Source organism: Aricia agestis, chromosome 10 (assembly GCF_905147365.1).
Source record: "Aricia agestis chromosome 10, ilAriAges1.1, whole genome shotgun sequence".
NCBI lineage: Eukaryota > Metazoa > Arthropoda > Insecta > Lepidoptera > Lycaenidae > Aricia > Aricia agestis.
In genome coordinates this window covers 7,509,542-7,536,577 of record NC_056415.1, presented here as the reverse complement: position 1 = coordinate 7,536,577, position 27,036 = coordinate 7,509,542, and the positions used below count along the sequence as shown (strand labels likewise).

The following is a 27,036-nucleotide window of genomic DNA, read 5'->3' as shown; positions in this document are numbered from 1 at the left end:
AAGACATTATATTTTCAAATTGTCTACAATTTAATTATTAGAATATTCACACAGCCAATAACAAGGACTGCTTGTCTTTTTTTGTCTTGTAATATTGATACATTGACAGATAAAGCCAGTGGACTTTTATTAGTAGGTAAATTGATGAATGTTTATATTGGAAAAAAACTGAATTTATTGGAAATTGTCATTGGCGATGCTAAAAGTGCATAATCGGTTCAGCGGTTGGGCATGAAGAGGTAATACTGACAGACACACAAGCAATTACATTACTGATATTATGGATTTTGATGACCACACAAAAATAACTAAATATCGCACTAGAAAAGATTTCCTAAACAAAAACTGGAAACAAATATATTAAAAAATACTAAAATACCCAGAAAACTGAAAAGACTGTCATATGAGGAACGTCTGGAAGCCTTGAAAATTACCACTCTGCAACAACGCAGGGATAGAGGTGATTTAATAGAAACATATAAAATCCTGAACGGACATTATGACATTCAAGATATACAAAATATATTCACATTGAATGATGATACACACTTAAGAGGCTATAACATGAAGCTCTCTGCTAGTTCCTCAAAAAACAATCCACATAAACACTTTTTGTGCAATCGAGTTGTAAGAGCGTGGAACAGCTTGGTAGAGGATGTTATAGTAGCCCAGAATGTTAATCATTTCAAGAACAGACTTGACAGATATATAAAAAATCACTGTTAAAATGCAGAGAATTTTTACTTCAAATACTCATAAATCATAACCCTCACGTCACAATAGGATAAAAATAGGATTTTTTTAATATTTTGGTAACACTTATCTCGAATGTCAAAACTTAGTTGACGGTTGACACATTTGAGATGACAGTTTTGAGTTTTTGCACTTTTCACGGAACGGGTCTGTCATTTGTGAACGGGGCTCTATTGGCTAGTCGGAACTCGGTGCAAACTGTTTCTATAAATTATTTTTTCCACAATAATTTATTTATTTATAATGTTAATTACTGTTATTAGAGAAAATTTGTGAGTTGGCTTCATCAGTTATAATAAATTTCGGGGCGTCGGAAGTGGAACTTGGATATCCCGCTGTGTTTTCTCATTACAAGTAATTTTCCGAACATTCTCTTGTACATTTATCCATTGAACATAGCTGTGAATCATCCGTACGTCTTTATAATAATAATCTTATCAGTTATCGGTGTTCAGTGATAATGTGTGATTAACTATGTCGCGGTGTTAAGCGATTTTAAAGTTATTCAGTTGTATGTAATTACTTTGTGATTTTGCTCACTTCGGTGTAATGAGAACAGTTTCTGCGAAAATTTGAGTGTTATTCGAAATGTCGCTATTCAAGAAGAAAGCACAAAAGTACTCCGCGCCACCGCCTCCCCCATCGGCGCCGCCTGCGGAGGAAATTCATAATCATCAGGCGAACGGCGACAATAACAACGAAGCCCCAAAATCCCAGCTCGTATTCCACTGCCAGCAGGCCCAGGGCAGCCCACTAGGGCTCATATCCGGCTTTTCCAATGTCAAGGAGCTGTACGAAAAAATTGCAGAGTGCTACGACTTTCCACCTGATGATGTAAGTATCTTGTACTTTGTACTTACTTGATACAAACAACAGTGTGAGTAAGTGCTACATACTTTCCTCAATGCCTCATAAACTTGAATGATCAACTGATTCACATTGCTAGTATTTAATGTAAACATAAAGGATGTAAGACCATAATATTTTTTAACTGTATCTGTCAGGAAGTGTAATATAATCTCCGATTGACTTTCATTAGGTGAAAATAATTTTTAAATCTTGATTTTTATGAGGTAAGCATTAATTAACTATACGTGTTTAGTCCCTTGATCAGGGATTTGTGGAAATCTATTGTTAATGCGGCCGAATGTGACCGCTTGGAAGTTGAAGCAGTAAAATAGAATTGAAATAGGAATAGTTGCACTTAATATAATTGCTGTTATAGTCCGCACGGAACTAGTTGAATGCGCCTTAGGTACGGACAGGGGTGAGGGGTTGCTTGCTGCTTGTAACACACAATATAAGATAAGACAGTGACCACCAATCTTGTCATATTGTGAACAATAATATTATCGAATTTTTTTGAGAAATGAAAGGAATAAGTTAAAGACAATTGTCCAGTTTTATATTCTAAACTATTGACATCAGCTTTCCGTTTTTTTTTAAATGTATTGCACTTTAAATATTATTTCCTTAGATTGTCTTTTTATCGGTGGACTCATCTTGCTATTGCAATCTCTTGTGCGTTTTGTCTTAACTAGCCAGAACTGTCAAAATCAAGCGCCCCTGCCTCTCAATCCCACTGCTCACATATCTAAGGTGGGGCAAAGTAGTTCCACCCGGACTATAGCTATATTATAGCTGTACAATCAAAATTCAATATGACCTCATTTTTTCAATCTAGATTTAGTAATTTTATACTGTGTAAGCTTGCATTGTTCGGTTATTAACATAGAAACAAAAGTATTTTTGATCCATGTGAATACAGTTAACCCACATATTTTTTAGTAACAATCTATACACTTTTTACTTGCATTTTACTAAAAATTCTTAACATTTAACTGTTTTGCATCAAAAATACTCAGTTTTTTATTTAAAATAAAATGTTATCAAATAATTTTTGTGTGAATAAAAATAGTTTTAAAAATAGTATCATATTTTAAATACTACTTGCACATTTTGTAGCCCTTAATTTTTTTATAAAAATGATTCAACATGTTTGAAGTACATGAAAATATATGATTTTTAATTTAAATACAGTTTTATCTTTATGACTTGATGACAGCATAGACTATAATAAGTATTAAATTGTTGAGTTTTATATTGAGGTAAATACTTATTGGTTTTCTGCATATTTACAACCTTTATCAGAGATAAGAGTTTTACAACTTAGGTCAGAGCTTCGCAAACTGTGGATGACCCCCTGGGGTGTCAATGAAGATCACATACTTGATTGGTGACAGGAAAACTTTGGGAAGCCTAAGATACCAGAGAGCCGTATATTTAGTATGTTTATGAGCTGTTATGTTGCAAATAAACAAAAAATACATACAATTAAAAAATATATTAAACATTTTATATTCATTTTAAATATTCTAGCAATATTGAAATGACATTCTACATCTTATAAACCTTTTCTTTTTACGTTATGATTTAATTTATATAGCTGTATAACTTCTATTCAATAACCATCAATTACCTAATAGCTCTAATATGGCACTTATAAGAATTTAATTAAAATGGAACACTGTAATTATTTGCTACCCAAAGTTAAATTTTGTGATCAATTAGTTTGCATTGAGTATACATAATTAAACTTCAAATTCATGTTATCCTATCACATTAATTATAAATAAAATAACCATGTCAGCTCGTAAAATCGTTTGGCAGCTGTGCACACTTTACTTTAAATTTATAATTACTTAAGTAGAATTTTATTGTACAGAACTGGTCATATTTACTCGTAAAGTGATTACTTGACATCATCTTCTCCTATGTATTTCTTATTGGTTGCAATTTGCAAAAGGATTAGCTATTCAGTACTTTAATTTGTAAGGGTTCAGGTCACATAACATATATCCTGTTCTTGAAACCATAGTAATGTGCATGTAGTAATGTACTCGTTTTTCCAGACTTCTTTGCATATTGTATGGGTTCCCTTTGCTAGTGTATTCTTATCAGATATCAGATACTAACAATCAATTCTATTTTTGATGAAAATATAATGAGTACTAATGTGTTTTCGGGTTCATACGATTTTCTTGTAATTTTTTCTGTTTAGTTCAGTTCAAATCCAACGACTGTTAAAGTTAATGCTCGAATTAGTGTCACGTTAGCTGTTTCGTTTTTCATTTGAATGAAAGAGAAGACAGGACATTTTAACAAGCTGTTAACACTAACAGACGTTGGTGAAATTGGGGCTAACCTAAACCTATCAATGATAAATAGTTTATGGGTAAAGTTGTGTAATTGGGGGGCTAAATAAGCTTTAAAATTTGGCATAAAATATAAAGTTTAATATACAAAAATGAAGTACTTATTGTGTGCAAACTGCACAGCTGTATTGATTTAAGGGGTACCAGGGTTTTTTTATAAAAGCTTTTGACACCAATTTTGTTGACATCGCGCGCTATAAACTGAAGTCTACGCGGAGGAAGTCGCGGGCAACAGCTAGTACGTTATATTAACCACCACTAATTGTGAGTCATGTTCTAGTATTCGGGCGATTGACCAACAAATAATTTTGACCAATGAGTTTCTAAAATACTAGAGTAGCAACTAGCAATGTCTTACAAAAGATTCTCAGAAATGCGTAACCACTTTTTTGTTCAAAAGACAATGTCAAGTCATATATTCGTTATGTCATTATGTGTGTGAGATATGCCTGCAGGCATCTTCGAAGTGGCAACGCGTTGCTACCGTAAACTTCCAATCTAGTTAGGTACGTTAGTAACATAGAATATCATTGATTTTGACCATTTGCTACTTGTCAGTTGTCATATTGAATTGTTTGGGAATCCCCCAGAAATATTTTATTTATGTCTGTTTACTGTTTAGTATATTTTGTTTTTATACAAATTATTATTTCACTTAGCTATCATAAAGAGATGGTTAGAAAAGTGTCACCTAATAGGGCTTTTGCTCTCGGAAAAAGGAACCCTAAAAATTGTATGTCCTTTTAAATGCAGCTGCAGAACTAATTTAGCTCATTTTAAATATAATATTATAATGAAACTCATTACCGGCCTATTTATTAAAATATACATATTACATACCAATCATGGAACACAAAGAAATTTTTATTTGTTGATTCATAGTTTAGTCTAGTGACTAGTCTACGTTTTCTTGTACTTAATAAATTATTATTGAATATAATACCGCATCGTAAACACCTCTATCACGTTACAAGTAATTAACATCTAATTATAAATATATTACGTTTAAATACTATACTGACTTCGTGCACCTCTAATACTGTGGCAAGTAAGTAAGAACCTCATTAACGTAATTTAACGTTACTAGTCTAACTAATATAACAACTAGTCAAAAGCAAGCGGGCTTACAGTTCTACACGATAACCGAATATAAAACCTCCATAACATTATCGAAACATCAACTTTGTTAATTTGTAGCCTAGCCCCTAGACAACAACAAGGGGCTAGGCTACAAATTAACTGGTAGAGTTGCGGTAGGTTCTATCGTACCCGCAACTCTGCCTGGAGCACCATGGAGTTTTAGTGGGTAGCAGGAGTCCCACATACCCCGGCCGATATCCCCAATTTGCCGTGGATGCGTAAAGCATTTCCCCTGTTAAAAAAAAGTTACAAATTAAAGATTGTCTTTTTGTAACCTCGCCACTAGTCTCCGCGGAACCCGATCGCAGCGCGTCAAAACTTAAAATACGTATGATCTGTTTTCACCTTTTTTAAATTAAAAGCTTTTATTTACTTTAAATGATGATTTTCAATAAGGCAGAATGAAACGCTCCAATAGTTTTACTCCTCGTTCTAGTATGTCAATTTCTAGACCTTTTAACGAACATTGTGCTGTTTTAACCTTGACATTTTATCATGAGTTTGTAACGGATGTCTGACATTTACTGTAGCGCGACTTACGATTTTAGAACCATATTATCATTATGACGTTTTTAGGGTTCAGTACCCAAAGGGTAAAAACGGGACCCTATATTACTAAGACTCCGATGTCTGTCCGTCTGTCTGATAGACTTCTGAAATTTTCACAGATTGTGTATGTAAGTATATCTGTTGCCGCTATAGCAACAAATATTAAAACAAAATAAAATAAATATTTAAGGGGGGCTCCCATACAACAAACGTGAGTTTTTTTGGCCTTTTTTGCTCGATATCAATAACGGCAATACGTAGGCACTTGATATTTTCACAAAAGCCTTAATTATATGTCTACTTCAATAATAAATAATAATATTCAAATAAAATTTAAATTTAAGGGGGGCTCCCATACAAAAACACATTTTGGCCTATTTTTACTTTAAAACGGTACGGAACCCTTCGTGCGCGAGTCCGACTCGCACTTGGCCGATTTTATTTAATAACGTTTGTTTTACCAAAATTAGTACGGTTAAAGTTGAAGCGAATTGAACAAAAATTTTTTTTTATGAAATAAGGGGGCAAACGAGCAAACGGGTCACCTGATGGAAAGCAATTTCCGTCGCCCATGGACACTCGCAGCATCAGAAGAGCTGCAGGTGCGTTGCCGGCCTTTGAAGAGGGAATAGGATAATAGGGGAGGGTAGGGATGGGAAGGGAAGGGAATAGGGGAGGGTAGGAAAGGGAATAGGGTAGGGGATTGGGCCACCGGTAAACTCACTCACTCGGCGAAACACAGCGCAAGCGCTGTTTCACGCCGATTTTCTGTGAGAACGTGGTATTTCTCCGGTCGAGCCGGCCCATTCGTGCCGAAGCATGGCTCAAAACTGAAAGCAAAATTTTACTTCAAGTTCATAATGTAATAAATAAGATACAAAGTTTGGAAATTACTAGGAATTACTTAAAAATTGTTAAGCATACAATTTTTAACTCATTCCTAATAGTGTATATCTGTTCATTTATTATAGACATGTAAACTAACAATTTCATGGGTTAGGTATACCGATCGTATCGCAAATGCAAATGTAACAAAATATAAAAGTGTCGTGGCGGAAACACGGCTAGCTGAGCACTGAGTGAGGAAGCAGATCGACCCAGGGGCGCAGTCTCGTGTGCGATATGACCTAACCCCAATTATTGGAAAGGCCAATGATCTAGGCCAGGGCTTCCCAAAATTATTCGTGCTGCGGCGCCCTTCAAGTACGTCTTTGAGACATTTGACCCCTTTTTGTATATAATGTAAATGAAAAAAATGCAGGAAGCACTATCAGGCAAAATTTAGGCTAGCTAACATTACCTAATAAACTTGTTGGCGACACGACAAACTCGGCGGGGCCGTGGTCGCCGGGTGGCAGAGCAGTGGACTGTATCTTGAAGGGTGAAGGATGCCGGATGGAAGATTCCTGGAGAAGGAGGTGCAGGAGACGAGAAGGAAACACAGGAGTGAACTTGGTACTGCTTGGAGCGGAGTGTGGTGGAGCAGGGCTTACGCATGCATCTGCTTGGCTTGTCGGAAGTGAATGTGTATGCACCGAGAAAGTGCGTGTTTATATAGGAAATTTGTACCGTTAGAGCCCGTGGGGTTCTATCGGTTGTTGTCGAACGAATGCAGTCCGTTTATTGAAATATAACATTTTACACATAATATGACATCAAATGGGATTCTTATAAGCTAATACAATGGTAAACAAACATTCTTATAAGATAAATAAACAATAAAATGTGTAAAACAAAGCCATGTAAAAAAGAGACAACAATAGTTCGAGTGCAACTATGCAAGAAAGATACAGCAATAACAATTGTGTGAAACACACTACATTCCCGTGCGAAAGGGACAGCAATATTATAAAAATGAGACACAAGATAAACATTTTCCAATAGGAATTACTAATATGAAATCTTAAATCTAAGTGTAAACAAAAGAGGGAATAAAACTAAGCTATTATTTACAAAACTAATAATATTAATATATACTAAAGCTACCGCCAAAAAAGCTGTGTTCTTTAAAAACGTAAAACAATTATTTTATAATCATATACAGAAACTGGATGAATCATTTAGACTAACTAGACAGTTCCGGTGAAAACATTGAATTTAATTTAAAATCTCAGCTTATTACGTCGGACATAGCCCGATCTAAAGACATAGGTACTACTTCTTGACTAGTTACCAATTTCAAATGGATTTTTTTTTCAATACGTTTAAAGAAATAATTGACTTTTAGACCTGAAAACGTAAATGTCATGCTTATTGATAACATATCACTTGCAGCTTTCTCTCAGGGAACAACTTTTGAATATCGATGAAGATAATATTCCAAAACACCATTTTTAGAACTTAAACTCTATGCCTTGGAATTTCGATTCATGCTTCGCTGTCGGCAAAAGTCTTGTTAGTAATAACGCAATATGCCAGACCCATCGTGGGTCAAGGACCGCACGAATACTAAATGATTATGTTCACAATACTCCGCCTACAAAGTACAGTTAAGTAGATTATTTGTTGTAATATCCAAAATAACATTATTAAGTGCGCGTATCGCCAATTTTACCATTCGCATAGTAACAAAATTGTTTAGAAATCTAAATAAATAACGTAGTTGCCTATTGTGCCAAACATCAATAATTGAAATGCAAAAACCCGCATCGTTATTATTCTGAATGAGACGTATTCATAGGGTTTTGACTTTTGAGTTCTCATTCTACCACAGTTTGCCATCTATAATATATATCTATACTAACTACTAAGATAGTGTCTTGAATCCTATACTTGAATTGAGTGAAGTAAGAATATTTTACAAATAAAATTATTTTGAAGCATAGATCACAAAAAATGTTCTTTTCCTAAAACTGTAAACATATTACCTACTAGTTTAATTATTACCAAGGCTCAACCAACTCGAAATTAATAATGTTATTACATTTTAAAAAATAATTATCCACTAATAGTAGAAAAATTACGAAACATTATAAGCAGAAAGTAATTCCGCGTTATTATAATTATAGCTGTTATATAATGTGAGTGTCAGTGAGCAATGAGGTTGAAGAATGTGTGCACAAGCCTTATCAGTCGTATTCAGGCGTGAAAATCGCAAGGTCAAACTGCTGTGATAATTTATTGAAACAGTTTCACGGTTAAATTATTAATTAAGGTTAATAATTGTATGGTACTATGCGGCCGATTTAAGATGATTTACTAATTTGAATATTAAATTTCGAAAAGACCTTTGATCACAAATGAACGCAATGGTGTTTGCTAGATTTTAAGCAGAGCCGAAGTAGTAAATATATTTAATATTACTAGCTGACCCGGCAAACATTGTTTTGCCATATAAATTATTAAGGGTGAACAACCCTTATATTACTTAGGGGTATGAAAAATAGATGTTGGCCGATTCTCAGACCTACTCAATATGCTCACAAAATTTCATGAGAATCGGTCTAGCCGTTTCGGAGGAGTACGGGAACGAACATTGTGACACGAGAATTTTATATATAAGATTATCATCAAATCTAATATATTTTATTCATATTATTATGATATTGATCAAAATTATCTTATTTACAGAAAACAACTCGAATTACTTAAACTAGGAAAAAAAATTATTAGTGAAATCTTTTACATAATTTTAAAAGATTGCAAATAAAATTTTAAACTGACATTTTTGTAATATTATGCTGATTTTGTTTTAACCTACATTACCTTAGAAAACGGTAAAAGTGTGTATTTTTCCACGACAAAAAAGGCAATAAATCTATTTCAGGCCAGCATTTCCTGGCTTCTATGCGAGGTATGTCCTATAACTATTATTACGTAAACTCGTAAAAACTTTTTTCTTCGAGCATTGCGTGCGTGACCTTCTCAAACTAGCATCAAAACCATATTTTACTTTGACACACCTCTAGGTATTTGTTTTCTCAGGGAAATAGAGCCCAGCCTTGAGTTGAAGTGGTAACTGGCTATTAAACATGAAAAATCGGCCGAGGAAGCTCTTAATTTATTTGTCGAATTTGTTGCTGGTAAACTGGATGGTGGTGAAAAGTGTCTAACAATCTTCCTAGATTTGGCAAAGGCATTTGATACAGTCCCTTTTGCTAAACTTCTGAAGACCCTGGAGAGGCTTGGTGTACGGGGAAATCAACTCTCACTTATAGCTGACTACCTCAAAAACCGTACACAGTGTACTAAGATTGGTAGCACTATGAGCTCTGAGTTGCCAGAAACATGCGGAATCCCACAAGGAAGTTTATTGGGACCTACCTTGTTTCTCTGCTACATAAATAGTCTGTGTAAATTAAGAATACCAAATTGTATGATTACATGCTATGCTGCTATGTGTTAGTAACGCTAAAACTCGAAAACGGCTGAACGGATTGGGCTAATTTTAGTCTTAAAATATTCGTAGAAGTCCAGGGAAGGTTTTGTAAAGTTAAGTGACACGAAGTTCACCGGGACAGCTAGTCACATATATTTAAACGTCTTCGTTATGTAGCCGATAATAACTTGCTAAGATAATATGTTTACACAAGTCTCTATCTATAATAAGTTATAAATTACTCTATAATAACTCCTGCGATAATTTGTATTCTACATCTTGATAAGACAAAGAAGGGAGAAGTTAATCAAGATTTTTGTTTTTTTTATTTTTATTTATTAAATATGGGGGCAAACGAGCAAACGGGTCACCTGATGGTAAGCAACTACCGTCGCCCATGGACACTCGCAACATCAGAAGAGCTGCAGGTGCGTTGCCGGCCTTAAATTTATGTTTGATCTATTTTCAAACGAGCAAACGGGTCACCTGATGGTAAGCAACTACCGTCGCCCATGGACACTCGCAACATCAGAAGAGCTGCAGGTGCGTTGCCGGCCTTAAATTTATGTTTGATCTATTTTTTTTAATGTATTAAACATAGGTCAAAGCAACATTCCTTCTATCGCGGATTCTTGGAAATGTTATTGTATTCTATTGTTGTCGCGATCACCGATGCTTTTACGGGGCTTGAAGAAATATTATAATTTATGACGCACATAATACCTAATTATAGCTTGTGCATGTAAAAAAAATAATCAAGAAAGTCCACAAACCGACAACAGAATATTAAAACTGATAATAATAATAATATTATATCATAGGAGTACTTCAAACACCTAAAAAAGTCCTTATTTTGTTGTTTCTTTTTTTTTAGATATTGTTCTGCACATTAAACACCCACAAAGTAGATATGAAGAAGTTACTCGGCGGTCAAATTGGCTTAGAAGACTTCATATTCGCACACAGAAAAGGAAGACCTAAAGAGATAGAGATAGTGAAGACAGAGGATTCCCTAGGTCTCACAATCACCGACAATGGAGCCGGATATGCCTTTATCAAGAGGATAAGAGAAGGATCTGTAATATCTAGGATACCACACATTGAGGTAATTTTACATAGTGAACTTGTTCCTTTTACCTATTACTCTTTAATAGTAGTTTCAACCAAAGGTCAGAGAAAGACTTGTTTTTAAATTGGTAATGTTCAATGTCCTACAATATCATTAGATTCTAATTTGTGTGTAGATATTAATACAGTATCGAATATCGATAATCAGATAAGTTAAAGTTACACTATTATTACATTACGTGTTTCCATTAGTTTACATGTTAGAGCAAGATAAAAGTCCGCCTATAAACTAGTTAACTAGAAAGTGCCATCAAACGTTTTAGTATTGAACTACCTTAAAACGACCATATATAACACAAAATTAAATAAGAAAAGCACTAACGTCTCAACAATCCCCAAACTTTTTAACAAATGTTTAAGGGAATCGTAAATGCAATCAAAACGACCTTTTAATTATTCATATTAAGTTGGAGTTCTAATTGTAAACTGAGGGAGTGGAACATAAGAGGATGTAGTTGTTACTCTTTTTTACGTTACTACAACTTTCAGTTAATTTAATTAAGCTACTATTATAATTGAACTGCATATGGTTTGTGGACCCAAATCCCTTGCATGACCTACATACCCGTTTCTTTTCTTTTTGGCATTTTGTAAAGTTAATTACGAATAATATAATTATTTTTATTTCACAATAGCGTTTATTATGTTCATTTTGAAGAACTGATTTTTTACAAAAGTAGGTTTCTCAGCTTCTTGAACTGGTGACCCCCTAGGGGGTCTTGACCCATAAGAACACTACACTAAGGACAGATTATTAATGATATGACAATGTACGAGTACTTCAATTTTATTGTGTATGCGGCGGTCGATTCTATTTCCGCCAGAGAGTAAAAATATGTCCTATTAAATTACTTATTCCTGCTTTTCAGGTTGGCGATCACATTGAAAGATTGAATGACGAAAATATGGTTGGTAAAAGACATTATGAGGTTGCAAAATTACTAAAAGAAATTCCTACAGGATCTACCTTTACAATCAGATTAGTAGAACCTTTGAAGAGTGGTTTTGGAAGTATTGGTCCAAAGACGGGTAGTACACGGTCAGCGAAGAAACAGAGCTACGGGTCGGGGAAAGAAACGCTGAGATTTAAAGCGAACGGTCCAGCTACCATTGAAAATGATGTAAGTTATTGAATGCCTGAAAATTTTAGACTTTATTATATTATTATGTTACTTAGTACTTACCACGTCTAAGAAAAAGGAATGGCAATGTCGTTTACTAGCAATAATACGTATACCACGTATTAGTGCTAGTAAAAATAATTACATAGCGAATAATTATTATAAAAGGTCTGTTTACCTTTGTCTGGCATAATATTGAAAATTTCACAATGACTCAGACAGTGTACCTTAAATTTAGTGTGTGCGCTGTGTAAATATTATGCAAGTAATTGTTGTAATTTACGTTTTTTTTTTTTAAATATTAAAAATAACTTTAAAAAGTAAATTCAAAGTTAGTAAAGTAACAAATGCCAGACAATTTCGATGAAACATTTTTAGAAATAAGTGATCCAGGAAACTTAATTGTTATAATTCGTTATTATGTTGTCACGTTTTAAAGATAAGATTATTTTTTATTCATTTCCATTTGTTTTTCCTTTCATTATAATGAGATAAAATGCACCAAAATTTAACACTGCCTAAGCTTTAAAAATACATTTATCTTTTTTTTTGCAGCATGACGATAGATCAAAAGCTGGTATAGAGAAAATAAACGGTCTCCTAGAATCATTTATGGGTATAAATGACAACGAGCTGGCAACACAAATGTGGGACCTGGCCGATGGGAAAACCAATTCTATGCAACTTGCCGATGCCATAGACAATAGTGACTTACAAGAGTTTGGATTCACCGACGAATTCATCATTGAACTGTGGGGAGTTATTACTGACGCAAGATCTGGACGACTTAGCTAAATTTTATTTTTAATTATTTATTATAAGTTAAAGTCGGAGACTATACATAATATCTATTCTATAATGGTAGGTCACAAGTATGCATTGTTACAAGAACTTTGAATGGAGGAGCTTTGTAGAAAAAAGTGCAAAAGAGAGAGCATTATTTAAGTGGAAGTGTAAAGATTTTCTGCCCTCTTTGTTTATACTTTTCTCAGTCAGTGTATGCGTAACTAGGTTAGATTAAGTATGAATTAAAATGGACTCCATTTATTTAACTTATAAATCGTAAAATAATTATTTTGTTATAATTACAATAAACAATGGAATGTATATAGAAAACCGGCCAAGTGCGTGTCGGGCCACGCGCAATATAGGGTTCTGTAGTACGTCGCTAGTTTTTGTCAATTTTTGTATGGTCAATAAATGTACATTTATAATGAGTTTTACACTACTAACAACATCATCTCAGTTCCGTTCAAAGGAATTTGAATAAACCCTTATACTTCGCCGAATACATTTTTTTTAGTTGATCGACTCAATAATATCTTTTGAAGTCTTCTTAGCCGTGATAGTTTTCCTTTTAAATTCAGCATATTTCCTACTCCCGTGAATTTTTTAATATTTCCAGAAGCAACCGTTTAGCTGGTTTAGGAGGTAGAACTTCACTAAAACTTCATATTTCACAAATGGATCCCTAAATCGGAAATTGGTATTTGAATTTTGAATACTCATCATATTTAAAAAAAAAACTATCCAACGACACCCCACACGATGGGGTGAGTGGACGCGAAAAAAAAATCATCCCCGCTTGATGAGTAGGGGAGGTAAAATAAAGAAATATTATTTCAAGATTTTATGTACCATTTTGTCGGGATCATTAAAATGTACATTCATGCTAAATTACAGCTTTGTAGGTCCTATAGTCTCTGAGCAAAACCGCGGACAGACAGACGGACAGACCGAAACTATAAGGGTTCCTTGTTGACTACGGAACCCTAAAAATATATTATAAAGATTATTACAGTAATCACCAGATAGGAAGTACTGATAAAGCACAATATGGCATTTGCAAAACATTCCTTATTTCGTACTATTTACATAGTTAACATAATATTATTATTTTCCTTTTGGAAATTTTCACACTACATTTTGTTTATGCTGTGCTTGCATATGCAATATGCATTGCATAATGCTTTTACAATTTTAGTAGTTTTTTTTAAATTATTAACGATTTCCTCACTGCAAGCACAATAGTTATATTATGTTTTTTTCATGATTTTGACGAGTTTTTAAATAAGTAACAATAAACCTATAACAGATTATTCTGAAACATTTGGTACAAATAACTTATTATGTTTATGTAAAATACTATTCCATATTGTCTAAAGTTTGCAGAATACTTGAAGACAATAGAGCAAGACTCGAAATAAATCGCAGGTTTATGATTATTATCTACAATTAGGTAGGATGTCAGTCATTATTATACTTGATTAGAAGACCAAGGTGCAAATTTAGATTTAATGTAACTTTATTGTGTAGATTAAATTATTGTGCCTTTTAAAATTATATGAATTGATAATTATTAAAATATTAATATATTACACTGAGCTAAGATTATATTATTTTTATTAATACCTAAGTAGTAATAAGTTATAGTAAAAAAGTATTTTTGTGAGAATTATTTTTTGTTTAACTATTTATAACAAAGTATTTGACGGAGAAGTAATAAAGGTGCCCTAAACGTAAGTAAAAAAAGAAAAGAAATATTATTAAAGTTATATTCTTCAGATTTCTAAATATTTTGGGAATGAGATTTATTGTTTATGGTTAATATTATGCTATTCTGAGCTTATATAAGTATAATATATTTTGTGCTTAGTGTGAGTCTGTGTGACTGGAATGAAATATATTTTAGTACAATATTGTATCAATGTTTTAATAAACATTCGTATTATGAAAACTTGTTTTTTATTATTTAATTTATTAATACTTAACCCTTAATACCTCGATCGTGGGAATCGCAGACACAATAGCTTTTCAATTGTTATGCGGTACCCGGGTGCCGGGTTAAATCTTAACCTGCAAACCTAGACAGTCATGCCTTTGTCGCCTGTTGTTTTACTATAATTAGTATAGAAACACGAGATCGTGCATTTTGATATCAACTCGTGTTACACAACTAAACCAGGCCTGGTTGAATGTCCACAAATAGTATATAATATATTAGGTATATATGGTAGAAGGTACAAAAAGTATAATATAAAAAAAAAACTGCTCTAGTTCAAGAGGTTTATACATTTTATGTACTACTAGCGGATCCGACAGATGTTTTCCTGCCGTGCTGGTTTGTAAAACCAGATTCTGAAGCGCTACCCAAATGCAAACAAAAAATCATTCAAAACGGTCTAGAGTCTAGACTCTAGCTCCATCAGAGTTCAGTGACAAACAAGTATATTGACCGTAACAAAAGAGCAATTTTTTTCTGATTTGTATGGGCAAGCATCCCAGCGTCATCAAAATTTCCATACATAAAAAAAAAACAGCGCTGCTACTTTGATAATGAACTCTATGTCCAGATACACCCCCTAAAAGTACCCACCCACCACCCAACTAGTTTTGTTACACCTTGTTTATGGTTCCATTATAATAATACAATATGGATTATATAAAAATACAAAATAAACATATTTACGCTTATTACAACTATATAAGTACCTAAATTATTACTCTACCCATGTTTATCCGGATTCCGGTATATTTTGACAGAAACCAGAAGTTACAACAAGTCACTTTAGGGGTCCACCAAGGGTCCACAGAAAACAGTTTGGGAATCACTACATAGACAATACATTCTTGAGCCTTGTATTTTGACAGGTAGTTTCAAAAAGTTTTTCGCGCATTTTTTAATGTTTTTTTATCACTTGACAGTTGACACATCATATAGATAAAGTATTAGTGACACTTGCACTTGTATTTCAAAGATTCAAAGTGGTTTCAAAACAAAACAAAAATAAATAAAAAGCAATTAAGTAAATGTATTAGAATTAGCTTAAAATAGGAAATATAAAAAGTTGAAACAAAGAGAATAATGATATCTTAATCACGGTGTGAATTGAAGTGTTAAGCTAAAAGCTGTAAGCAACGTAAACACAGCTATAAATTTGCTAATAATATGAACATTCAACATAATTTGTTATTTAAATTAACAAACAAGTTGGTCGTCAACTTAGTAATACCGGCGACTACGCAACTGGCAAGTAATGTTCTTTATCTCGCAAATGATAAAAGATTGTTTAGTTGTTCTACATTATATCAGACGTTCGGTTTAATTTTAGTATCTCTTACGTTGTAACCGGCGAAGATGGTGTCGATAGCGACTCGGCTTTTAAAAAACAATTCTCAATTATTTTCACTTGTGAAAAAATATAATGTTGATAAGGTAAGATAATTTGATTTTTAAGTAGGTAATGTTGTGTAGCAAAACTTGTTATTTAGAATTGATTTCTATTTCAAATGTTGTAAAGTGTGTGTCTTGTAAACATGTTTACAGATACAGTAAATTATACCCAAAATTATACCACACCCTTTCTGGTTTTATCTCACCATCAAACTACATTATATTTTTGAGCATATTATCCTTTGAACATTTCAGATATTTTTATATGCATCATACAGCACAAAAAGCCAGGGTAAAATCTTTCATGATGCCAGTGAAGCTATAAAGGATATTGGTGATGGATCAAAACTGCTTGTGGGAGGATTTGGACTGTGCGGCATTCCAGAGAACCTTATTGAGGCCTTGAACAACAAAACTGTGTCTGGACTCACTGTGGTTTCTAATAATGCGGGTAATATTTTCCGTTATTTTACAGTTTACTTACACCATGTTTTATGTCAATATTTAGTGATATATGATTAAAGCAAAATAAAAAAAAATTTGATTACAATTATCATTATTTCATATTTGCCTTTCTATGGCTGTGCCGTACCTAGTTGATTAATTAAATATGATTATATTTGGTAAATCAAATCAACCACTGCGATTTTATATTCTAGGAGTTGCTGACTTTGGCTTGGGAAAGCTGCTACAAAAGAAGCAAGTTAAGAGAATGATATCTTCATATGTTGGAGAAAATGACGAATTTGAAAGGCAATACTTAAAAGGTGAATTAGAAGTAAGTAAGATATTATGTCTTATATCTTTAAACGAGCAATTCTTATATATATATATATATATATATATATAATTGGAATCTTTGAATCGGCTCCAACTATTTAATGAAATTTAGTATATAGGGGGTTTCGGGGGCGATAAATCGATCTAGCTAGGAATTAACATAACTTAACGACAAAATCTAATATGATTTTCACATTTGTGAATGTTATTGTCAGGTTGAGCTGACTCCTCAAGGAACATTAGCCGAGAGGATAAGAGCAGGAGGGGCAGGTATTCCGGCTTTCTTCACTCCTACAGGATACGGAACTTTAATCCAGGAAGGTGGTGCTCCAATCAAATACACAAAAGATGGAAAGGTAACATACTGATTCTGCTACAGTAGGAAAAGATTATATTCTCAATCATTACAAAACTAGATGTCCTTACTTTGTACATCTTAGTTTGTGCAGTAACATTTTGTCCTATGGCTTGACCCAAGACCACACTAAATTTAATCAAAATTGGTATGCACATGCTTTCAGTTTTATAATATTAGTGTGAACGGACATTTTCAGATTGATATCCCAAGCTCTCCTAGGCAAGTGCAGCAATTCAATGGCAAAGACTACATAATGGAAGAAGCTATAACTGGTGATTTTGCTCTTGTAAAAGCCTGGAAAGCTGACAAATATGGAAACATAATATTCAGGAAGACAGCTAGAAACTTCAACCCGGCTATGTGCAAAGCCGCAAAAACAACCATAGTGGAAGTTGAAGAAATTGTTGATGAAATTGAGCCAGACCAAGTGCACATACCTTCTATATTCGTCCATAGAATAGTCTTGGGCAAGAAGTTTGAGAAACGCATTGAAAGGAGAATAGTCAGAAAGGATACTACTCAAAAGACTCTGAAACCTTCTGATATGGTACGAGAGAGGATAATCAGAAGAGTCGCAATGGAGTTTAAAGATGGAATGCATGCTAATTTAGGAATTGGTAAGCCTCTATATATGTAGTTCTATGATATTACTCACTATGAAAGATTGAACTGCATATTAATGTTAAGGATCAATATTCTAAATCGATCATTATATTTAAAGATTACCTGTTCAATCTAGTTGAAAAAAAATTACAGTTTCACCTTCTTGAATTTTTGTGATTTAATTTACAGGTATGCCAATGTTGGCCAGTAATTATATTCCCAAAGACATCAAAGTGTACTTACAGTCCGAGAATGGAGTTCTTGGGCTCGGCCCAGCCCCAACTGAAAGTGAATTGGACCCCGATCTTATCAATGCTGGAAAAGAGACTGTCACAGTTGTTCCAGGTTAGTTATGCAACAAACTCTATATTGAGGTATAAATGCACTTATAACATAAATACAGATTTTTTTTATTAATTAATGCTAGACGAAGCCCATAACTCCGTTACGCCAAAATTCGTTTATCGTTCGAGAACCGTACATTCCTGGGATGGAAAGTATCTTATGACATTTCTCGGGACTCAAAGTATCTCCATACCAAATTTCAGTAAAATCGGTTCAGCGGCGTGGGCGTGAAGAGGTAACAGACAGACAGACACACTTTCGCATTTTTAATATTAGTGTAGATTTTAAGTTACTTTGTAATTGATTATTGAATGTTAGATGACTTTATGAAAAACTACTAATAAATATAAACATATTTTTATTAGTAGTTTTTCCTTAACATGAAAAAGCAGCTAGTGGTTAAGGGTTAACATTATGTAAAAATCTGTCTTATCTGATACACTTTTAGCCTTTTGCAAATAAGTGCTCCCTTTACACACAGTACATTATATTATGCAAGTGTTTGCATGATTATGTCATATTAACCATTAACCATCCAATATCTTTTAAAAGATAGATTCAAAGGGAAAAATTCATTTATGCTAACATAATTATAGTAAGCTTTATATATTAATTATTTCGGCTTTATTAATTTTATTTTTCTTTTACGTAAACTCTGTCGACTTGTAATAAAGAAGTTGCTTGGTAAATTTTTAAAGGCAACCTGTGCTCTCCCGCTATCTAGGCTCTAGCCCAGATTTCAAATAAAAATATATTTTTTTATAAAACAAAAACTTATTGCAATACCCTTAAGACTTGTTAATTTTTAAGATAGGTCATAGAACCAATAACTTGATAGGGTTAAGTGTGGAAGTGGGAACATCTTGTGATGTCATATTATGTTGTTGCTTTTGTGATAAGTAAAAGAGATAAAGATTTGTTTACATTAACAGTTTCAGATCTGTGATGCCAAGGTCATTTTAAACCCATTGCTTGTTTCATAATTGGGCTTATCATTAGAGCAAATAAAATATTTTTATTAGTAAAAATAACATGGTATAATTATAGTATTGACAATGTTAAAAAGCTGAAGGCTCGGGAGTCCGGAGTAGGACATAATAGCAAATGTTATCAGTACGATATCCTATGAATATTACATGACTGTGAGTTGACGTGTCGCGTTAGCTATGCCTAGGGTTGCCATCACCCACATTCCCTTCGCCGCGGTCAGGCACGTAAAAATTCCCGGACATTTGGCCAAAATGTGGTTATTTCCCCAGACACCTCTTAAACAGTATTTAAGATAACGTCTTGCCAAATTTTGCTTTTCCAACAAGAATTTGTAAAAATCTGACAAACTCAAGTCCGTGCAAGAAACCGTGTGTATGCTTAGCGAGTTTTTATCTTTCGTTTATTGCTGCATGATTTAAAAGTTAAATTTCTCTCATCAAAAGTGTCTGGATTTCAACCGGACACTTTTCAAAAGCCCGGCCGGATGCACCCCGGATGCCCTTCAAACTAGGACAAATCCGGGGAAATTCGGACGGATGGCAACCCTATGCCTAGTGTGGTCTCACCTTTAGCAAAAGCTCGGCCTGTTCTTAATATTATTTAGGAATACTCATGCGTTATTCTCATTTAATATGTATTATTATCATGTTCATAACAAAACTTATATTAAACTGTCTAATAATGTTTTTCAGGTGCCTCATATTTCTCATCTGATGACAGTTTCGCGATGATTCGCGGTGGACACATCGACCTCACGATACTTGGCGCGATGCAGGTCTCCAAAAATGGTGACCTGGCTAACTGGATGATTCCTGTAAGTATGATGATGCACAAAATTCGTTAAGGTGGCCATACATGGGACAATTATCGTAACGATTTATCTCCTCGATGTTAAAATCGAACGACAAATTGTACGTGTGTAGCAATATCGAAAACGATTTTACGTTCAAAAGATCGATTGGACGATTTTCTTGACGATCAATTGAAACGACAAATTGTCACATTTAACCATAGCTACTTGTCTCTTTTACTCAAGCACAAACAATATAGCTATCTTGTTCGTACATCATAGGAGTGCGATACCAATATGTGACTTAAAATTATAAGCTATACAGTATACTAGCTGTTGCCCGCGACTTCGTCCGCGTGGACTTCAGTTTATAGCGCGCGATGTCAACAAAATTGGTGTCAAAAGCTTTTATAAAAAAAACCCTGGTACCCCTTTAATCAAAGAGCTGTGCAGTGTGCACATAATATATTTTTTTTTAAATTAAACTATATTTTATGCCAAATTTTAAAGCTTATTTAGCCCCCCAATTACACAACTTTGCCCATAAACTATTTATCATTGATAGGTTTAAGGTTACGTCACTGTATATAATTAAATTATAATATAAAGTACTGACTTATTAAATAACGTAAAAAAGAAATAACAATCGAAAAAAAAAACCTGAATGTATGATGATACATTCGCTTGCCCAACATCTTTCTATAAGACGTGGGTCTTATAGAAAGATGTTGGGCAAGCGTTAGCGCGATGTAAGAGACGCACGGCGCCATCTAGTATGAATTTTTGGAACTAACTTAATTTGAACAAATTTTCGTATTTGCACCCCCTTACAACCCATTTTTCCAGTATAAAAGTAGCCTATGTCCTTTCTCAGACTTTAGACTATCTGTATACAAAATATCATTACAATCGGTTCGGTAGTTTTGGCGTGAAAGCGAGACAGACAGACAGACAGAGAGACTTTCGCATTTGTAATATTAGTATAGATTATCAGTGACGAGCAAATTCTATTAGCTCGCGACAGTTTACTATGGATTTCTTATGTTATGAGAAGAAGTTTCGAAGTTTAAAAATATTATACATAAAAATAAGTAGACCCTTTTCTGATAGAGAGAATTTTTTTAGTACTTATGGTATAAATTTTTTTTCAGGGCAAAATGGTGAAAGGTATGGGTGGGGCCATGGATTTAGTTTCGGCTCCGCGTACTAAGGTCATAGTCACAATGGAGCACAGCGCTAAGAATGGAGGCCACAAAATAGTACCAGAGTGCACTCTACCCCTCACTGGCAAAAACTGCGTCGACATGATCGTTACTGAGAAGGTAAAGAAATATAGTTAGTTGATACTTAACAAAATAACATCTTGACTTTTTAAAGTGTTATGTAATTTGCCGGGAAACTCGTCAAGGCTCAAGCGGAACCAACAGATTATTAGCTCGAAATAACAGCGTCGGTTGTTATTTCAAGCAAATGGTAGAGCCATGCTTCGGCACGAATGGGCCGGCTCGACCGGAGAAATACTACGGGCTCATAGAAAACCGGCGTGAAACAGCGCTTGCGCTGTGTTTCGCCGAGTGAGTGAGCTTACCGGAGGCCCAATCCCCTACCCTATTCCCTTCCCTACTCTTCCCTATTCCCTTCCTTACCCTCCCCTAATCCCTTTTAGAAGGCCGGCAACGCACCTGCAGCTATTCTGATGTTGCGAGTGTCCATGGGCGACTGAAGTTGCTTTCCATCAGGTGACCCGTTTGCTCGTTTGCCCCCTTAGTTCATAAAAAAAAAAAAAAAACAATAGTAAACCGTACTGTTATGAAATTCTCAACATACTAATTTGTAAGGAAATATTTTTAGTCAGCATATTAATAGTTAAAAAGAGTTTTATAAGTTATACTGTAGTTGTAGTTTAAGATTAGTTTTACGTGGGAGAGCCATGCTTCGGCACGAATGGGCCGGCTCGACCGGAGAAATACCACGTTCTCACAGAAAACCGGCGTGAAACAGCGCTAGCGCTGTGTTTCGCCGAGTGAGTGAGTTTACCGGAGGCCCAATCTCCTACCCTATTCCCTTCCCTACCCTCCCCTATTCCCTTCCCATCCCTACCCTCCCCTATTACCCTATTCCCTCTTAAAAAGGCAGGCAACGCACCTGCAGCTCTTCTGATGCTGCGAGTGTCCATGGGCGACGGAAGTTGCTTTCCATCAGGTGACCCGTTTGCTCGTTTGCCCCCTTATTTCATTTAAAAAAAAAATAGTTAACAATAATAATAATATACGTTTTTGCTCTTATAAACAATTTTTTTCTCATACATCTATTATTTTATGTAATATTGTTTATTACTGAATTTCTTTTTTAGTGTGTCTTCGAAATTGATAGGGAGAAAGGGGAGTTGATACTAACAGAGTTGGCTGATGGAGTCAAGGTGGAAGACATTGTTGCAAGCACTGGCTGTGAATTTACTGTGGCAAAGGACTTAAAGAAGATGGGCGATATCACAGAAAATAACTAAGTAAACAAGAATCTATATGGTATAAATTTTATGGAGTCGTAATCACTTTGCAGTATATAAGCTATCTATAATTTACATATCCAATTCCTGGCTAAGTTATAATGTTGGTTTTATTTTGTAACTGACTATAAGATAGAATTTAACGTGAATTTATGTATGGTGCTAAGTTGTATGTTTTAAGTTCTTAAATTTTATAATAATGAATTGTATATTTTGTATCAAATGTGTAATAATAAAGTATATTTTGCTAGCATTTGTACTATCAGAGAAGTTGATTCCTAGGCAGATGGGAGATCTACGTAGTTTGGTCGCGTTACGTCAAACCTTCCCGATAGATCACAATAACATTGAGTTGACATGATCCGACCAAATGACGTTTGTCTATCAACTGCCTAGGAATCAATTTCCTCAATAATACTTAAGAACAAGCTTTTTAATTCTAAATATTATAGCATTTGTTATTGATTTTTATTCCTGTATTACAATTTACAAGTTATTTTTAAGTAAGTATACTGTTTGTTTCATTTTTTATCCGATCTATGATGTCTTTTTGCCGGAATTAAAAATACAAAAAAATACAAAGGTTATCAAAATCGGCGTCAAGGTAAAGAGTTAGCGGATAGATTCGTATTTAAATTGATAGTATTATATTAACAGCGTCCATACCATACACCCTGTAAATACTATAAATAAAATAAAAAAGGGTTTAATTCCTATACTGTACTTGGCGAAACATGGTGTAGCGGTCATTGACTCCCTATAGTATAGTTATACCTACTAAAGTATTAGGGCCGCGCCACACCGGAATGGCAGCGGCGAGGCGAGCACTTTCAGTGTCATGTGATTTTAAACTTTATCTTGTAGCAAACCGATCATCCGATCGTCCCATTCGGGGTACTCGCGGGCGCATGCCGAGCCGATTCCTGCAGTGACGGCTATCGCCGTCTCGCTCACCCCCTAGACGATTGAGCGGGGCAACAGAGTGACGCAGGGGCAGTCCGCTGGCCGCCGGCTTTGGAGCAACAAGTGCGCGAATATTCTCTTGTACCGCAACCACGCTTTCTTTTTTTGTTCCAAACCTTTTTCCAACTTTGTGTTTTTTCTTTGTACTATTCAACTTGTGTAGTGCTAGAATAAACAGGGTATAGACTCCGAATCTCACGACTTCTGATTTCATCCCTGAGAACCAACCTCATAATCTTCATTAATGTTTAATAAGTACATTGAGTACATTGAGAGAAATCGCGGCCGCCAGCGCGGCGGCCACGGGCGGCCGTAGACTTCTCAAGCGATACTATGTTATTAGATGACACTGAAACAAAGAATTCTATATAAACTATAGAAGTCTTTGCACTGAAAGTGCTCGCCTCGCCGCTGCCATTCGGTGTGGCGTGGTGTAATGTAATGTTTGTTTTGTTATCTTCACTTGGCTTGGCGTGGCACAGTGTATATTCAAGGTAATACAAGCCCAGCCTGTTAATACTATAGCAAATCTCTCTGGTTTAAAAAAAAACCTAACTTTGCACCTACAGCCGGCGCCATATATGGGCTTCAAAGTGCATACGAATAATAAAAGCTTTGCACAGTATATTTGCTGCAATGGGCTCATAAATGTCATAGAGTCTGGCTAGCGAAAGATGAGACTGGCTTTTTATTCCAAAACTGATTATGGTAACACTGTCATTAACGTCAGTGTCACCTATAGCATCTGTTGTTTATGTGTCAAAATGAAAAATATTTATATGGTTTACGTGATTTTCCAATTTAAACGTGAAGAAAACTTTGAAAAGAGATTTGCGAAAACTGTTTTTAGCTATGATTAGTAAATACGAACAAAAAAGAAGTGTAAAGGATGCAACTTTTTTTTTTTTTTTTTTTTCTTCTATTTTGGCAACTTGACACAAAGGATGCGTATTGTGCCACAGACAGGGTAAAAAGGTAAGGAACGGCGGAAGGAATAAAAGGAAACGGAATTTGGAAGAAAGTTAATTAAATGCAACTTTTAAACAAAAACAAGATTGTTTACATGAAATACCCAGTGCATTGGTAAGTAGAGGTAAAAGATTTTGATACTTTCAATTACAAATCAATATCATGTAATTTAATTTATTGTTTTTCAGGTAACATGAATGATGCAAAGGATTCAGTTATGCAAGTTAAAATATCTAGCATAAATAAATTATGAGATATTATGTTCCAAGAAGAGTGTATATAGAGAAAATCAGTTCCCTGATGACATTTCTTCTTAGACCGGTAAGACCCTAACGTTACCAAAAAAAAAAAAATACCTGAAAGCAACCTTGATAATGAATGCTAACTTTATTTATGAACATATTTTCAGATGTCAGTGTTTGTACCCTAAAAAGGATTAAAAAAGAAGGCCACATAAATAAAGGCGTGTGGTTACGGGAGTTTGGCTGGGAGGCCGTATAGTCCTGAGTTACTGACCTTGCACCTTCAGATTTCCACCTGTTTCAATCGCTGCAGGATTCCTTAGGCAGTGTCAGGTTGACATCACAAGAGGACTGCCAAAACCACTCGTCGCAGTTTTTTCATCAGAAGCCCCAAAATTTTTATAGCAATGGGATCGTGTCCCTACCAACAAGATGGCAAAAAGTTGTCAAACAAAATGACACCTATATATTTTAGTCAATTGTAAATGAACTTTACAAAAAAACCTTTCGAATGTTTATATAAAATGCGAAAAAAAAATCCGCAACCTTTGATTTTCTGTGTTGTTTTTTCATCTCCCCTTAATCCTTAGTTTTTAATCAACTTCCAAGGGAGGGTTATTAGTTTCAGGCGTGTACAAGTATGTATTAAATAAACATATTTGAGTATAATTAATACAATCTATGACGCTTGCGAGTAATAATATAATATAGGAAATTATTTAACATTTAAATTAAATTATATTTAAACTTAGAAACAGTAGTGACAATTTAGTTTAAGAAAATGAAGATAATTGTTTGGTTAAATTATATTTTGTAATATATTTCATGATGTACGGTAAGTAATAAAGATGAAGTTTTAATACTCCGACAAAAACATGCAAAAGTTTTCGTCAACAACAAAATACAATGAAACAATAAACTTATTCTTGAAATGAGTTATCCAAACTAAAATATAATATTATTGTTATAAATAATCAAGTATCAAAACTATAATTCCGACTATAGACAAGGTTGCCATACGTAGATTTTTTGAATTTGCCGCCTTTTTCCAGTCTCATCTTTCGCTAGCCAGACTCTAGTAAAAAAATAAAAATGTATTTTGGTCACGAATTGGTTTTTTCCGGGAATGTGAAAGAGTGATGTTGTGTTTTTGTATTATTTTCCTAAAATGGTGTTAGCTAGGTTTTAATGTGTAATATTGGTAAAATTTGGGTAGGATGTTATATTAACCATTATTATATAAATAGATATTCGTTGTCATGCACACCACGTGCTTTTTTGTGTCCCCTCCAAAACTCCATCGCAAGTTTCAATAGGCTTACCTTTACTGAATTGATCAACTGCCCCCCTATCATGAGCTCTTAAAGCCAGCCAGAATACTGACTGGCTCGCATTTTGGTACCATGACCTCTATTTTCCAGCCAGTCAGTGGTCACGTGACACAAAACTCACTTCTCCATTGTTAACTGAAACTGAGTAATAATTTCGTATCATTTGGTATCATGACAACACTTCTGACATAAGCTCGCTTGCTTTTACGTCAAATACAGCAATTCAATAAACACCAACCAACGAGTAGCTTTTACTGAATAGTTTACATTTTAGTAATTTTATTTATTAATATTACATACTTTTTAGTCTTAAATTATATTGCTATTTAGTTGGTTAGTTACTTAATAAGTTATATTTTAGTCTATAGCATATATTTTAGTGAAAATAATTCGTTATTAAAACCAAAAAACTAAACATTCGAAGTGTCCAAATTTTTGGAAAACGATTAAGTATTCTCAAGTTAATCACGAAGTGATACATAAGTAAAGACGTAGAGACCTTAGTAATCCATTTAGTGTTAGTGAGGTTTCAGAATAATAACATAAGTGAGGTGTAGTATAATAATACAATATACCTATGTATGTCTAGTCAACAATAAGGTTTGCATTTGTGCGATGAGCTAAGACTGCATTGATTTAGTACACAAGAAACACATACAAGGTATAAGGAACACAAGTGTTGTGTATAATTACTGTAAAACAAGTATGAATTTTCACCAAAAACCTACAGGTACAATCTTATAGTTGCATTGTAGGTTTTT

At 34.3% G+C, this 27,036-nt stretch overlaps 2 protein-coding genes across 4 annotated transcripts; both read left to right on the top strand.

Moving 5' to 3' along the window:
• The first annotated feature begins 914 nt into the window (after positions 1 to 914).
• LOC121731048 (PDZ domain-containing protein GIPC3) lies at positions 915 to 13,334 on the top strand. Its single transcript, XM_042120366.1, has 4 exons — positions 915 to 1,587; positions 10,850 to 11,080; positions 11,973 to 12,224; positions 12,780 to 13,334. Exons 1-4 carry the CDS (start codon positions 1,342 to 1,344, stop codon positions 13,017 to 13,019), a joined length of 969 nt encoding a protein of 322 aa, XP_041976300.1. The 5' UTR covers positions 915 to 1,341; the 3' UTR covers positions 13,020 to 13,334.
• Positions 13,335 to 16,055: 2,721 nt separating this feature from the next.
• On the top strand, positions 16,056 to 22,989 carry LOC121731139 (succinyl-CoA:3-ketoacid coenzyme A transferase 1, mitochondrial). Of its 3 annotated transcripts, none has more exons than XM_042120493.1 (10): positions 16,056 to 16,254; positions 16,337 to 16,440; positions 16,654 to 16,849; positions 17,058 to 17,176; positions 17,394 to 17,534; positions 17,733 to 18,153; positions 18,329 to 18,484; positions 20,167 to 20,288; positions 21,416 to 21,586; positions 22,618 to 22,989. In XM_042120493.1, the coding sequence occupies exons 2-10, from the start codon at positions 16,363 to 16,365 to the stop codon at positions 22,768 to 22,770; spliced, it is 1,557 nt and encodes a 518-aa protein (XP_041976427.1). In that variant the 5' UTR covers positions 16,056 to 16,254; positions 16,337 to 16,362; the 3' UTR covers positions 22,771 to 22,989. The 3 variants fall into 3 exon arrangements, with proteins under 3 accessions (XP_041976427.1, XP_041976428.1, XP_041976426.1); XM_042120494.1 differs by having other exon boundaries at positions 16,056 to 16,258; XM_042120492.1 differs by having other exon boundaries at positions 16,056 to 16,440.
• Positions 22,990 to 27,036: the final 4,047 nt, after the last annotated feature.